This window comes from Rosa rugosa, chromosome 3, assembly GCF_958449725.1.
Source record: "Rosa rugosa chromosome 3, drRosRugo1.1, whole genome shotgun sequence".
NCBI classification, from domain to species: Eukaryota; Viridiplantae; Streptophyta; class Magnoliopsida; order Rosales; family Rosaceae; genus Rosa; species Rosa rugosa.
The window spans coordinates 21,267,015-21,284,393 of NC_084822.1; the positions used below are offsets into that span (position 1 = coordinate 21,267,015).

The window sequence follows — 17,379 nt, forward strand, 5'->3', positions numbered from 1 at the left end:
CGGGTGATGATTAGATTTCACACAAGCTATTATATGAAAGTAAAAAATTAGGAGGGATCAAAACTATATGGAAAGAAATTATGTGAAAAGATCCAAGAAGAATTAGATATATCAAGAGATACAGCAGCATATAACAGAAAAGAGTGGAAGATGATAATATCACTTCGATTGACCTCATATGACTTGGAAAAAGGCTAGGATACAGAAGGGAGGATTTATGTCAATGCTTAAGTTGTGTCATCTGTTCATGTCAATGCTCAAGTTGCAAATCACGAAATTGCTGGCAGTCATCAGTTCAAAACGCTGTATATGGTAGGAGATAATCCCTTAGTTGACATCAAGGGTGCACGACAGGTAGACCCTCTCTTGGACAGTTGAACCTGAAATTTGGATTAGTTTTTTACATGAGTAATATGTACTCTATTTCAATCTGCATCACAGGATGATGCAATAGTAAGTTAAACTTTCATTTCAGGCTGGCCATCCCTGGTTTTCCATTCTGACAAGGACTGGAGTTTTCAAGGGAAAGGAAAATCATGACGAGTTTCCAGCTGATCTGGTATGTATACTGTATAAAATTCTGCAACTGAAACAAAATGTAGCATCTTTCCCCTCTTTCCCAGTTGAAGGGAGGATTTATGAATTCAGATAACGATGATATAAATGTACACCTCATGATACTTGTGCAGGTTGTTGATACTGTCGAAGAAGCTGTGGACTATGTTTTGAAAAAGGAGTCGATCTCTTAGATTCTACACTTATATTTCTCCCCCTAGGTTTTGATATTTTTTGGCAGATTTTTCTTTCGTTACAATAATATCTCATGAGAACATCCAAACACTAGAATTCTTTTGCTGCAATTTTTTTTAAAATTGTGGAAGTTAGGTTCTTGATTTGGGATCAATTCATGGTCTCACTCATGTTCATATATATTATTGGAACCAAATTGTATTCCATACATGTTTGGATAAAATGAAAATTTTGATTTAGGTACTGCATGCTTTATTATGCCTCCAAGGTTCAAACTTGTTCATTATTTAGTTTCCTCCAATACTCCTTGATCAAGGGTTACACGTCAGTTTTCTGTTCAAGTCAGAAAAAAATGGCCTTGCACTTTCCATTTTACTATACAATTGGTCATATACTTGAGATTTTTATTTTTGCCCCACACCTCGTTCAATATGCAAATCATATATTGAGAGCTTGTGGAATTGATCTGGGATGCTTGTTAATGAAATGATTTGCATTGCCTAGTAGTGCATGACAGCAATTTCAACTTTAACATTTCATAGTGCCTCAGTTTTTTACGTTTGTCACTGGCCATGTCACTGGCCAGTGACATTTTTTTTTTCTTTATTGATGTACTGAGTAGACACTAAATATATACTAGGTTTGATGCTGAAATATGCATATAGGCTGAGATATTCATGTCAGTTACATCCCAATTCAGGGCACTGGTTAAGTCACTGGCCATGTCATAGTCATGAACATGTAACTGTCAAAGTCACTGACTATTTTCTCATTTTCACAATTTTGTACAGGATCTACAGACAGAAGACATGGGGCGGGTTAAAGAAAACATAGGGAAGAAAGTGAAAAAGAAGATTATGAAGAAGAAGTAAAAATTCCAACGAGGAAGAAAAAGGATATGAAGAAGAGTAGCAAGGACATACGAAATTTTAGAAATTTGTTTAGGGCTTAGGATAGTGACTTGGCCAATTGTAAACTCTAGCTTACTAAATCAATTAGTTTTTTTTATGTCTTTTTATGGTGTCACTATTATGTTTAGTTTTTCTTAATGCAACATTATTTTTATATATCTTTTGTGTCAATTCGAGTTTTAGGCATCTTCTGAATTTACCAAGTCACTGTCACTGTTAATCACATGTCACTAACCAAGTAACTGACCATGTCACTAACCAAGTAACTGTCAGTAGCCAAGTCACAAGTTAATAGCCAAGTCACTGTTAATCACATGTCACTAACCAAGTAACTGACCATGTCACTAACCAAGTAACTGTCAGTAGCCAATTCACAAGTTAATAGCCAAGTCACTGTTAATCACATGTCACTAACCAAGTAACTGACCATGTCACTAACCAAGTAACTGTCAGTAGCCAAGTCACAAGTTAATAGCCCAAGTCACTGTTAATCACATGTCACTAACCAAGTAACTGACCATGTCACTAACCAAGTAACTATCAGTAGCCAAGTCACAAGTTAATAGTCAAGTCACTGTTAATCACATGTCACTAACCAAGTAACTGACCATGTCACTAACCAAGTAACTGTCAGTAGCCAAGTCACAAGTTAATAGCCAAGTCACTGTTATTAGCCAAGTCATAAGTTAATAGCCAAGTAACTATCAGTAGCCAAGTCACAAGTTAATAGCCAAGTCACATGAATAAAAAACATTAATTAACTAAACTTACTGTGACATGGCCAAATAAATACCAATGGTCAGTAGCTCTCACCTACTGACCTACAGATGACCCCAACACAGCATTGAGCCTGAAGCAAGTTCGCCCAGAAAAATGCTTGAAGAAGCTAAACTTACTGTGATTGCATGAGGTAATGAAGACGTCAACAATAATAAACTGAATAAAGTGCCTCATTCTGTCCACTACCAAATTTTCTTTAATAATAGTGTATGAGTGTGACAAAAAACAACATCAAACATGTACTTTGATATACACATGGGAAAGTAATCCGGTGAATTTTACTATAGCATTAGTAGATGGACAAAACACAAATGCTCGATCATATTAAACAAGAGTCCTCACATTCACACTAGTCTTCACCAATGAAAGTTACTTACTAGTTTACTACTGCTGAGATAAAATAATACAGAACATACTAGAAAAAAACATTCCTCGATCAAGGATTTTTTCTGAAAGGATGGCGTTCATTTGGCAGGCAGTCCGACTTGGGAGCACCACTGTAAAGAAGATCATGCATTTTCGAATACATCAGCATCTGAGAAGGGTCAACACTACCACCACTGTTCTGGGATACCCGGGAGCTTTCTTGGAGTTTGATCTTCTCAAACAGATACTGCTTCTCAGCCTCAACTTCACTTAATCGTTGTTTCAAGTAACTACTAGCATATTCTTCCTCCGATTTATCTGACTTGGCAAGAGCAATCCTCTGGAGCCTGTCAGCCTCTCGTTTAGCCTCATTGGCCTTGAGTTGGAACATATCAGCCTCTGCGTTTTTTAGCCTCACAATTTTCTCCAGCTCTTCGACTTGTTGCTTCTTTTTTTGCCTCTCAAGCTTTAGTTCTTGAGCTTCCCTGGCCTTGTCCTGGAGTTCCCTGTCACAAGCCTCTACAGCCATTCGGGCTTTCTTGTACATTCTCATTTTCTCATCAGCCACCATTTCCATCTTCCTTATGGCCTCCTGCACCACTTCAGCAATTCGATTACAAGCCTCCTGTGGCGCTATCAGCCGTCCACCTTCCCCATTTTCCAGGCTCTTTGGAGAGTCTACCTCAAGCTCTTCATTAAGAACATCAAATCAAATCAGGACAATAAAAGTAAAAAAAGACATTAGAAAAGAAACAAAAAAAAAAGATGTAAATTCAGTATGCAGACATTGGAAAACAAATCTAAGTTCACCAAAGAATTGGGGACTTTAATTAGTCCTTTAACCATGAATAATATTCCACAAGAGTTGAAAGGACCAGAAGATGAATTACCCAGAAAGCAAATCAAATTTCACAACATGTAGGAGATGAACTAAAATGCTACAAACCAATAAGTACCTTGGAAAAACATCAATATTGCTCTGCAGGCTGCTGTCGAATCTGCAACACGTACACAACCACATGACTCATCTTGGGTATTAGTATTACCAAATAAATACCAATGGTCTCGTGAATTATGCAAAACGCTAACTTCATGGTGACATAAATCCTTTGTATGAATTCCAAAAAGGAAAAGGTTTGTTTCATTTGAAACCTGGGGATGTCTAGTTTTGAAATGGTGGTTCCTCCAAGCATGATTGAATAGGAAGCTAGTAAAAGAAATACCAAGAATATGACACTGCTGCTGTCTAAAACAAAAATCATGCAACAGACCTGTAACTTTAAAAAATCATAACTAATTCTAGAAAAATCGTTTTCAAGAGATTCGAATTTTGAAATGATCTTTAAGATGTCTACTGCAACTTTTATGAAGACACCAACTTCAAATACCGAACCAAAATGTACAGTTTTCAGTAAAAAGGAAACTGCATCAAAAGCCCAGAAACACAATTTCAGATTTGCAGATCTTTGTTCTACCTTGAATTTTGCTAATGAATTGTAAATATAAGAGCTGGAACATAATGAAACAAATCAAAGAACATAGAATCAATTAAAAGACATAACAAAATCAATGAACATAGCATGGATTATGGAAAAAAAAAATTATTATACAACAAACACAATTATATGGATTACAGTACAAACTTTCTTGATAGTTCATTATTCCCACAGAAATTTCAAACCTATACTTCAAAGGCAAACTACAAACTGGCAGCCCAAATGCAAGCTTAAGTTTAGTTCCCACACCATCAGTACCAACCAAAGATATGAGTCACTTATTCACCATATAACTTGATCATCCCAAGAACAAGCTCCAGCTTACAGAGAACCACAACTGTTACTAATTGCATACACGCATAATCAATACCAATGGTCTCATGAATTCCAATATCAAATGCAAGCTACATTTAATGGGAATTTAATTTATATCATGCATGTTAAAGCTTGATCTGTTTAATTTGAGATGTTTCCGTTTGATTTGCAGGATCAGAACACACTTACATGAAAGTTAATTCTTCTCTCATATCACTATGAAAGCTCTAGCGATGTTAATTTTTCAACTTCGATTGTAAGCAAGTCTCTGATTCCGCTTAAATTCCAACCAGTACAAATTGAAGCAAGCAAGCAAGCTAGTGCAGAAATTAGTGGTACTAGTTCATCATCACATATCAAGTCTGAATGATGCATACATATAAAAATTGGAACAGAATGAGAAGTGTTGGATTCAATTAAGCGATTCGATTACTCTGGTCATAGGGATTCCTTTGTTGATCGCCATGTACGACTACCAAATCCCGGAGTCCGGCAACCTTATGGTCCAAGTCATCGTGCTCCAGTGCATAATTTGGTATACTGCTCTGTTGCTCTTTCTCTTCGAGTACCGCGACGGCAAGCTGCTAATAATGGAGCAGTTCCCGGAGACCGCAACCTTCATCTTCTCCTTCAAGGTCGTCGCCGAATCGACCTGAATGATCTGGAGCAATCCGATTACCGGCGAGTCGGTCCTGATATTGTAGAAGCAGATGTCGACTTCGCCGCGGTGATGAATACGAAGAGATCAGAGTAAGCTCCGGTGCAGGCGAGGTCTGTGTCTGTGTGGAAAAGGAAGAAGAGAGAGAGAGAGCTCCGATGAAGATCAAATCAAGCTTTTAGGTTTTGGAATTTCTGATCAAAATGGGAGGTCAAATTTGAATGCACGGTTATAAACGTGTATTAAGCTTAAGGGTAGAATGGGAATCAAAAAAATTAAAAACTGACCTTTTTTAACATCACTTTATTATTAATAAGGACTAAATTAATATTACTAACAATTTATAATGGACCTTTTCATCAAGTGGGAAACTAGGTGACATTTTTATCATTTCACAATCTAATGTGACCTTTTCCATCATTTCCCTTTATTAATTTATTGAACATGCAATTATCGAGGTTTTCCTGTGAACCTAGATACAGTCATGTTAGAGAGTCATTTTCTTTATTCTGACACCCATTCCATATGTGATATTGTAAAGCTGGGTCACTTTGGAAGTGTTTATGTCACAAATATGGCTGGGTCACTTTGGAAGTGTTTATGTCACAAATATGTTATTTTTGTACCACAATAATGTGCTAAGGAGCATCGAATATCATTTATTTTCTTTAGGGGATTCAAAGCTTTTTCTTACTCAATGAGCTTATGAGCATCACATGTAATAGAATGTCACACATTAACACATTGGCAACAGTGAATGTAATTAATTTGTTTCAAATTAATAAATTGGTTAGGCGAGTACGTATCAGTCTTTTAACTCATTGGGCAAACAATTACTTATTACAGACTTAGAAAATTGTTGTGTGTATGACTTTTGCTTTACTGAAATATAATAAATTATTGTAGCTTCTTGGTTATTTTATAGTTGGTCGACATGCCGTGCCATAAATTGGTATAGATGTGGAGGTGTGTGGAAGAAGATATACAGAAAAAACCGGCAAAATTGGAAGTTTCAATTAAAAATTTATAAAGGAGCCCTAAATAACAAATTTAGAGGTTTGAACGGAAACACTTAAAATCTTAATTACAATTTACTTCCTATTTACAAAGAGGACCCAAATTAAAATTTGAAGTTAGTACGTACTTAACTTAAACTATCTAATAAAATGGTTGTAGCATTAAATCATGGACCAAATTTATGAAGGTGAAAATCTTTCTTATTTGATGAATGACAGATTTAACTATAAATAATAAATTACGAAAATTATACATGGTGTCACATTTTTTAGAGGCATGACAATATAAGACAACACTTAAGTAATTTTAGCTACTCTCTAAGAAGCTCAATACATACAATACAAGACACGTGGAACCTTGCAAACTAAAACAATCTGAGCTTAGGACCTTAATACTGCTATTGTTGCTTCACTCATCAAAATGCCACCAAAGCATTAAACCCGTGAGGCTTTTTGTTTGTAGTAATCTCAGCATTTTTGAAATCATTTAGCTTGTTCTTTGCACTCAGACATGACCACAATGGTTACCTTCGGTAAGTATAGTTGGAGGACTAGTCAACCATTTGTGCTCAAAGTGAAAAGTATTCTCCTAGAGGGCCTTAAGAGTAACAATAACTTATGTATATTCCAATTAATCGTCAACTGTTATCCTGCTTATGCTTACTCACTAAGAAAAAGATTAATGTAGGTAACATAAGACACACTCCAACAAATGGTTTGGCTTCACTACACCAACAAACCGGAATATCGGATGGTAGCAGCTAGGACTAATGAAATTTTACTTTTCCAAAGAATCATCTGAGTGAGCTTTGAAAATTTGAACCTGAGCCCAAATTATCTTAAATTGTCAATTAATGTCATAAAGGCTATCTTAAATTGTCGCTTTAACCTAATTACACGTCCACAATTGGATCAACCTGACTGCAAACCATTGCCGACACACGTGTTTTATTGAACTTGTCACGCCCCGAATTTTGAATGATAAATTCAAATCCGAAACCTGAATAATTACAATTACAAAAAACCAAATCTCGAAACTTCGAGTTCATTATTACAATTCACTCTCACAATATATTATAAAGCTCAAATGAGCATAACACACCTCACAACTTACAATTGTTGTAAAACTCTAACAATTGCTCTAACCGCACGATCACCGTCCTGGTTCTCCTGTCCTGTAGGATTACCCGCTACACAATTTGAATAGTGTACCGGGAGTTGCAACAACACAAAACCCGGTAAGCTTTTTACAGCCAGTATGAGTAAACAAGAAAGAACTGTTGATTTATTAGATTTCAAGACTACCACAAACCCACGTTACTTTCTCACTCTCATATATATATATAGACACTTATGAGTTACTCTCAATTTAGCTCATAAGATCACTCACTCTCATATATATATGTAGACACTTATGAGTTACTCTCAATTTAGCTCATAAGATCCCTCACTCTCATATATATATATAGACACTTATGAGTTACTCTCAAATTCGCTCATAAGATTTCCCAACATTTGGTAGACAGACTCATATATATATATAGACCCTTATGAGTTACTCTCAATTTCCCTCATAAGGTTACCATATATATATTGACACTTATGAGTTACTCTCAATTTCACTCATAAGGTCACTCCACATTTGGCAGACAGACTAGAGCTCTAACTGAACGTAACCACTCGTCCGGCCACAGACGTGATTACGATTTAATACTATTAATAACCACCAGCCCGGTACGAGAGCGTGATTCACTAATAGATGCCATGGTCACCTCGTGACCTAGTGATCTCCACAGATCACAACAATTTATTGTTCCTCAACAATAAAACTCAACACCTCTCACAATATATTGTTTCTCAACAATAAACTCAATACCTCTCACAATATATTGTTTCTCAACAATAAACTCAACACAACTCCAACAATACATATTATTTCACGTAATAATATATATACAGACATTCACACAGGAATGTCTAATACACCAACAATAGTTCATATGATTGCAAAATAAAGCAATTAAATATATTGGGTTCGTAATATGAACCACGTGAGGTTTACTCACCTCGATAATCCCGCTGCGTCTTCAATTCAGCTCAAAATACGATCCACAATCGTCCACCAACTCAAACCGTCAATCACCTAGTCCAATAATGATCTTGACTTAGCCAACAACTCAAATATGTAATTAAACGACGATCCAACGCTCAGATTCAAATTAAACGATGATCCAACGGTCGGATCTGAATTTAATGATGATCCAACGGTCGGATCCTCACGGATCGCCTTTAGGATCATCCTCCAAAATTATCACGAAGATCCAACGGTCAGATCTTCCTGAATCGCCTTTACTAACATCTCCACAAAATTATATGAAAATCCGACGGTCAGATTCTCACGAATCGCCTTCCGAATCACTATTTCTCAATTATACGAAGATCCAACGGTCGGATCTTCGCCCGTGACCTCACAAGGTCACCGGGACAGTCATACGATCAACATATCCAAAATTGAAGCAAAACCGATGGTCAGATCTTCACAGATCGTAAACCGAAGATAAACGTAAAAACGTTAAATAGTAACGTCAAAACGTAAATCCACTATTTATCAACTTTTTCTAACATGACCATGTTATATATCAAAACGCTCGTATGGATGCATAGATCATCGCCTAGATAATGAAAACTCGAAATATGGTCTGATGCGCCGCCACAAGCGGTGGTCAGTGGGCGGTCAACGCGGCGGTCAACGCCGGTCAACCACCTCAGATGGCAAAGTGACCAACTACAAACTGGTTCAAAATGAAAGGGTGGTCGACTTTCATACCTGGAGCTAAGCCTGGTTCGGCCTAGATCGTCCTAGATCAAGCGTTGAAGTTGGATTAATCTCGTGCGTCTGATCAGATTCTAGATTGAATCAGGGACGTCGAAATCTTCAACTCGTGATCTTTCACTCCACACTCCAAATCGTTAAGCAAGGAGGATATGAGGATGATCAGGGGAAGGAGGAGATCACGAAAATGGGGAGGATCGGCCCGTGCAACGCCGGCGTCGATGAGATCCGGTCGGGTCGGTTACTTCGCTTGGGGTCGCTTCGATCCAGGTTTGGGGGCAACGGCGGTGCAAGACAGTGGCACCAGGCGACTGGGCGGCTTGCGGCGATCACAAGGAGGGCCGGGTCGTGGCCGGAGGACGCCGGAGGCCGTAGATGGGTCCGGGTCGGGTCAGTCGAATAGTTCCGGGTCTGAGGGTTTTCGATCGAGAGAGAGAGAGAACCGGAGGGACTATTTAGCAAAAAGGGAAAAGTTTCGTCCTTAATGAAAGAATTTGGAAAATTTCTCTATTTATAGAAAAAACCCAATTTTAAAATATTCATAACTTAATCATACGAACTCCGAATATTGCGTTCCACATGTCCACGAACTCGTATCGACGAGCTCTACAACTTTCATGAAGGAAGTTTTCCCAAATTTTGAACGTATAAAAAGTCAACTTTGTTGACCCCCTAAAAACGTTCGTTTTCGAAAATAAAATCGTTCGAACTAATTCCACGACTTCTCCAAGCTTCGTACTCGCTCCTACTATCGTGAAATCATTTCTAAAAATCCACGGAATTTAATTTGGATTTTTTCGGGTATTACAGAACTTATCCACAATAATCATTGACTCCAACCTAGGTCAATAATTCACGCCACCTTCTTCGTCTTCCGAGTCGGTGGAAGATTGTGTAACTATATCAATTGCATTGTATCATGATCGGGTAAGATAGACTAACATATGCCACTGCTATTAGCATGGCGTTGTCGAAATGCTATACGACACCCCACAACACCCTCATCTCATCGGGAAATTCACATATTTCCAAAAGTCCCTTGAAAAAACCCTAGGCTCATCGTTTTTAGAGAGAGAACGACAAATGTAAGCACTACCATCAAGAACATTCAATGTGAGCTTGAATGTCGTGGCCATCTCTTCAATACTAGATTTAATTTGATTTGGTTCTTAATTACATAAAAAAAAGAAAAGGTAAGGAGGAATGTGCTTCTAGTTAGAATAAGAAATTGAATTTCATTTTATCCTTAACTTTTACACCAAGTATTGTTTTAGTCTTTGTACTTCTAATTTCATCAATGTTGCATTTGTAGTTATGAATTTAAATTACTCTACTATAGTGATTAGTGCTGACGAACCTCTAATGAGCTTCTTATTTTAAGTGATGTGCCAATTATGTCAATGTTGACATTGCTTCATTAGACCCTCTTTTATAATATGACCTGCCAACTGGTCTTGTGGGTCACACCCAATTGATATCTCAACAAATAAAACTTCTAAACAATAAGTATGAGGTTGAGCTCGAATTTCAAATTGGGAGTTCAAGCATTGCCACATCATCGGCTATTGCCATGACATCTTTACAAACCTAATTGAGCAACGTCAACACTTGACAACTCGATATTAGTATAGACATTACTGAACTAAATGAATTCAAAGCGGTACACATAGGCACACCATTAATTAAATTAGAAGTACAAACACTGAAATGAATTTTAGTGCAAAAGCTAGAGAGAGAAAATGAAATAAATGAAAAAAAACCTAAATGTGGGCAAGTAGACGGCTAAGGAATAGTGACATGGTCCTTTCCCAGCCAGAAGTTTGCCGGCGTCTTTTTTATGGCATCCATGGTCCAAGAGAGGTATTTATGTTGATGCGGCAGACCTTAGCTGATGCCCAAGGCTGATTAGGTTGATGTTGCAGCTTTGGGTTAGAATTTAGGTTGGAGGGGTTGGGGTTTGATGCTTCGCGTCCGACTGCCTTTGTTGGCGATATGTTAACAGTGTGGAGCCTTTCGGAGTCTGATTTGTTTGCTAACAGACTGGGTTTGTCGGGTTTTATCCAAATTTGGTGGCTTTGTGGAGATAGATTGCTTTGGGATGGTGATATTTGACTCTGGTGATCGTGTGGTGCCACATTGGATTAGGTTGAGGGGGCTCTGGTTGTTATCATTGTCATGCCCCTGATTTTTAACACAAAAAAAAATCGATATATAATCCCATAATTATACATGCGTGATGGTTCAGCCATCAATACAAAATACCTAGAAAACTTTTTCTTAAACCAAGTACATATTGATGCCCTGAACCCACTAATCAATACAGACTCGCTCCGCAGAGTCAAATATTACACAAGTTTACAAATTAAATTGCCGCAACAAAATAATAAGTAAATGCTCCTCAGAGCTTACTACAAGCGGAAGTCTTAACAACAGTAAAGTCACAAAATTGGCTTCCTACCGTAATGCTACCAGCACGCAACCTCAGCTTCAGTCACGATTACCCTGACCTGCAAGATTAACCCCTACATCATTGAATAGTGCACCGGGTTGCCACACAACAAACCCGGTAAGCTTATGAAAGCTTGTATGAGTAAACTCAAAACCACAAAGCAACAATACATTCTTAAGTCACCTCAACCTAAACACGATATGCACATAACTCACACCTACAACCATCAATTGCATATCCTTCCATATCATGCTTACATAAGTCAACTGGTGACTAAAGCTTCATGCTCAGATCCTTAACCCAACATCCAATTACACAAATTTTAGTCAAACAAGACTTCCTCAAGCAATGTTTGATGCCATTCTAACGCCCTATGGCGAATTCCAAAAGCACACTCATTTTCTCTCCACTAGAAGCCTTTGTCATCAACATGATATTAAAGGTCAAAATCAATGAATCACCTTCCTATCCTCACCACAGAGTACCATTCGTCACCACTATGGCCCTAAAGATAAATCAAACCATCAATCAATAAAATCAAGAAGAAAACAAGGCAATCACAATTCAAACAAGCGAAACAATTCATAGTAACCCCTGCATATAGTTTAGTTCAGGAGTCACATTAAGTCAAGCAATTCAAATCATAGTAGTCACCGTAACCCCACACTCTGTCATCCGTAGGTAGCCCCGACCATCACGGCAGTCTTCTCGATCATTGTTAACTTAATAACAATTCAACTCCGCTACCAAGCAGTCATCACATTGATCATCGATCGCACAGATTCCACCGGTCATCACACAGATAGCCATCATCCTAATGATCATCACACAGATTCTGAGGGTCATCACACAGATAGCAATCGTCCAGCTGATCATCACACAGATTTCGCCGGTCATCACACAGATAGCCATTATCCAGCTGGTCATCACACAGATTTCGCCGGTCTTCACACAGATAGCAATCATCACAAAGATTCATCACACTGATTTAACGATTCATTACACAGATATTCCTACACAAGCTTTACATGGAAATCATCACAAAGATTCATCACACTGATTTCAACGATTCATTACACAGATATTCCTACACAAGCTTTACATGGCAATCATCACAAAGATTCATCACACTGATTTCAACGATTCATTACACAAATATTCCTACACAAGCCACCATATCTTAAATCACCAATTAAGATGGTCGTACTAGACCCATGGTATCTCAACAAATGAAATTCTATTATCACGATTCAATACTTAATTTCACTATTTCCAACGATACTGAACTCAGGGGGATGTATTGTAGTTGGATTTTAGTGGATTTTTTTTTAAGTGATAGATTTCAATAGATTTTATGAGTTTTGTTGGTTTGTAAGGACTTTTTAATAGATTTGTAAATTTTTTAAAATTTGTCAGGATTTTATATAAATAGATTCGTATAGACTTTTTCTGATTTGTATAAACTTTTTGCTAAAATTTATGGATTTTGATGGAGTGTTTTTGTTGGCCCAAGACCAAAAGAGTGAAAAAAAAAAAACAAAAAGAAACAGAAAAGGAAATCGAGGCAAGAGATGGAGAGTGAAAGCAGAGAGAGTGTAGTGTACCCAGCACCGAGCTCCCAAGCAAAACTTCCCAATTCGATCCTAGCAATGGCCAAATTGAAATCCCTTTTGGTTTCAGATGAGGCAGACGATACCCGTGAATGTCCTTATCCATGCTAACCATCTCACTTTGTTGACGATACCCGTCAACAATCGATTTCATTTTGTTACATTCAATGTGTTTGCTCAAAGCTAGGCTAACGAGTTCCAGTTCCAAGATTTGGTATTTTGTGGTGATAGACTTGAGGCTCAGGGTCTCCTGTTTTCCTCTCAATCCTACTCTGCAGAGATAAGCAAGGTAAATCCTTTTCTATTTCTGTCCAAGATATTAGACCTGTTTTTGGGTTATATTTAGGGCTCGGGCTTGGCTCCTCTACGTGCATTTAAATGTTTGAGATGATGAGATTCATAGTTTGGTATACACCTATCTAGTTATATGTACATTTACTTGGAACTGCGATTTTCATGTAATTACATTGATCTTGGAAAAGGGTACATATTTGGCTCCAATTTCATTTTGTTTATAATTAATTCAGAAAAGAGAACACACACATGTATATGTATATTATTCATTGATATGTGCATTGTTTTTATTTGGATGTGTGGTCAATCAGGTGGAAACATAAGTACTTGATGTTTTTGCTTTTTTAACTCAAGCAACTGTTTTTCACTAGAAATCGGGTAACTGTCAGCTGTTGTAGTCATGTACCTGCATTTACTTAATCTTGATTATCTGTTGGGACACTCAACCTATCTGGTTCTCTGCCACCTGAGATAGGGTATTTAACAACAATAAAAAAGATGTAAGTCTCATATATTGCTCTTTCTTTTCCTTTCATCTACAAAGTAAGTTTTAGATATCAATACACATATTTATGACAATGGATTATTGTTTACACTTTGGCATGCAGTTTCATTGATAATTCTGGACTTAGCGGTGAGATTCCTCCAACATTTGCTAATCTAACAAACTTGGAAACATTGTGAGTAAGAGCTTTACATCCGAATTGTGATAAATAGGCGAAGAACTATTATTTGATATCAGAGGTAAATGACATTTGGCTCCAATTTCATTTTATTTATAATTTCTATGAAAAGAGAAGTGTTATGATGAGACATTTGCTGATTGATAAAGTATGGGAAGGACCTGGGTTTGTGGAATGTGAAACATGTATGTGCCTCTGCATGTGGATGGTGTGTTTGTTTTAGTAGTAAGATTGTAAAATCTGCTTCTTTTGTATACGAATTATATTTCTATCAGTTGTTGAAATTAGACTCTGAATTCTTACTAGCTCTCACTAAACTTTGAACACAGAAGCTCAGGGTCTAAATTGAATAAGGTAAGGAGCAGGGAACAAAGATAAGCTCCTGAGCTAAAAGACCAAAGCAGCTCTGATTATTTAGGCCTAAAGTCTATGGCTAGCATTTATGTTTAATGATGTCTTCATTGTCAAAAAGTTGGGCGGATTTTTTGAAGGCACTAGATGTGACAATTTATCAGTCATTACTTGCAGGCATATTAAGCAGAATCTAATTTATACTTTAACAACTTACTTGATCAAACCACCACAGGTGGTCGAGTTGGTAAGAGCCTCCAGGTGTGGAACCCCCACACTCGGGTTCGAATCCCGCTGACGCTTATTGGAGTTAAATCCCAATATATTCTTGGTGGCCAGGGGGGAGGAAGCGTTCTGACAAGATCCCCCGAGCACGGATTAGTCTCTGGGCCTAGGAAGCCTTTGAGGACACCGTGTGATTGACAAATAAAAAAAAAAAACTTACTTGATCAGTTCCTATCCACTCTCCATTATTCTTATTAGAGTCGGCGATGGTCCCTGGGAAGACATGAGAAAATTTGATGACAAGCTCCCTGCACGAGAATTCGATAATTTTCAGGTATTTTAGCTATAGCCCCGAGTTATAGACTTCAAATGGAGAGTTATTTAGAATATCTGAAATCTCTAACTAGTTTTTTTTCTGTTGGTGTTTGTTAATTTTACGGAGATTATGGCTAAACAAGCATCTGCCTCTGAGAAAAAGGCTGCTTTTGCTCTTGCTGCCCTCATGGAAATCCCACTCCAGTATAAGGCAACTATCGAATTTGGTATTCTTGATTGGGTATGGTTTATCAAATTTTCTGATGACTAAGCTTCATTTTTCATCATCTTCTTTTGAGTTGACCATCATGTATTCCCTATAACTGGTCTGCTCAGTTTTGTGGTTTTTGGGTTTGCTTAACTATTGCTTAGTTGATTATATGTACCATATTCGATGATCATAATTGTGGTTGTAAATCTTATATCATCATGTATGGTGGCTTATGGGTTTAGCTTTTGATTTTGTAGTAATAAAAAAGCATCAAGGCCTTCCATCGAAAAAAAAACAAAAAAAGTCAAGGCCTCTTCATTGAATCAACGAAAACACAAGTCCAAGCAGTTGTCTTTAGTATTTTTTTTTCTTCAATTGTATTTGATTATAGTGTTTGTTTCTTTTATCTTTACCCTATTTGCTTTTAGGAGAAGTGTAGGTTTCACAACAATAGCCAACAAGAACGTCATACATGTTTTCATAGCAACAAAAATTGATTATTTTCACAACATAATTTCAAACCATCTACAGATTATTTCACAGTAGTAAGAATTGATCCTTTCATAGCAACAAGAATGATTATTTTCACACCAACAAGAATACTACTGAAGTCAACCTAGGGCTTATGGTGCAATTCATAGGTGATCAAAATATGGATACATATAATAGCAATCTGTTCAAGAGCAAAGAAAAGGATTTAAACGAGAGAATTAAAGGAGATCCAAATTTCAAGAAAAAACAAGAGAGAAGAGAAACCCTAGAAAAGAGAGAAGAGGTTTCACGTACCTACGTCGAGCTGCTTTGAAAAAAGATTATTGTGAAAATCTTTGGTGGAGACGTTGGATTTGTTTGGATCTTTGGTATTTATACCTGAGGCTCTAAAATCCACAAGAGTTCACTATTTTATAAATTCTATAGAATTTGTAGATTTTTTGAATACCTTCAGATTTTTATGGAATTAAAATCTCCCTTTACATATCCAAATTGAATACCCTAATACTTCCAACAACTCTTTAAAAGTCTTGTTAAATCATAATTGAATACCCACATATTTTTCAAGTACAAAAAAGTCTTTAAAACACCTTAGAAATCTAAATACAATACATCCCCCTCAGTACGTCCTATGCTGCCCATATCACAACAATTGCACCAATACATATATATTTCACGTAAATATATATATATACGTAGTCATTCACTCAGGAATGCCACTAATACCAACTATAGTCATAGTTAACCTAATAACTCCAAGACAATAGGGTAATCTTGCTCATAACGAATATCGATCATGCTCATAACAAATATCGTGAGATTTACTCACCTCTGAATCCTGCTGCGTCTTCACACGCTAATCAAACAAGCACAAATCGCTACAATCTATTCAACACAAGCCTGTCAAGTACATAAACACATAGGGTCTTGATTCAGTGCACGAATCACAAAGTGATTAAAGTTCGAAACTCCCAATCGAACAACAACCCTGAAAGTAAAGCCAATCGAGGAGAACCCTCATCCGAGACCACCTAAAGTCTCCAGAATGCTTTTACGATCGATGTGACAAAACCACAAGTCGATCGGATAGTCGGATCCTCACATATCGATAACTGAAACTATCGAAATCACAAAAACCCTAACATGCTCTTACGATCTCCAAAAATTACGTGTTGTATATCGAAATGCTCGTATCGAAGAGTAGATCAAAATCATGGACATAAACTATCCCTGAGGTGGCCAGAAACCGCCGGAAAACACCACCACAGTGGCGGCGCCGCCGCCGGCCCAAAGTCGGAATTTGGCCAAACTTCCAACACAAAAGTTCTTCATCTCAACTCCAATTACAACTTTCATAACTAGCACAAAGTCTGAATCAAAGCCATTTGGCCGGAATTTACCTCGAAATTCCGATGAACCCTAGAATTCCAAACTCCAAAATTCGATCTCCACAAGTTGAATCGTTGCAAGCCACCTTAGGAGAAAGCTTCTAAGTCCTCTGGGCTCCAAAAGCCCTCAAGAAACACCGGCTATGGTGGCCGAAATCGCCGACTCTGATCAAGGCTGTTAATGTCTAAAAGTTCGGCGGTAGCTGAACCTTTGTTAACGCTGATCCGATGGGCGG

At 37.5% G+C, this 17,379-nt stretch overlaps 1 protein-coding gene and 1 long non-coding RNA gene across 2 annotated transcripts; one reads left to right on the plus strand and one right to left on the minus strand.

Annotated features, from left to right (window-relative positions):
• Positions 1-954, plus strand: LOC133739841 (uncharacterized). Its single transcript, XR_009860848.1, has 3 exons — positions 1-354; positions 476-559; positions 690-954. It is a non-coding gene; the product is annotated as an uncharacterized LOC133739841 (long non-coding RNA).
• A 1,703-nt stretch (positions 955-2,657) lies between these two features.
• Positions 2,658-5,084, minus strand: LOC133737424 (OBERON-like protein). The gene is made up of 5 exons (XM_062164978.1): positions 5,052-5,084; positions 4,598-4,707; positions 4,079-4,316; positions 3,764-3,914; positions 2,658-3,497 (listed from the first exon to the last, which is right to left on the minus strand). The coding sequence occupies exons 1-5, from the start codon at positions 5,082-5,084 to the stop codon at positions 2,878-2,880; spliced, it is 1,152 nt and encodes a 383-aa protein (XP_062020962.1). The 3' UTR covers positions 2,658-2,877.
• Between the last annotated feature and the right edge of the window lie 12,295 nt (positions 5,085-17,379).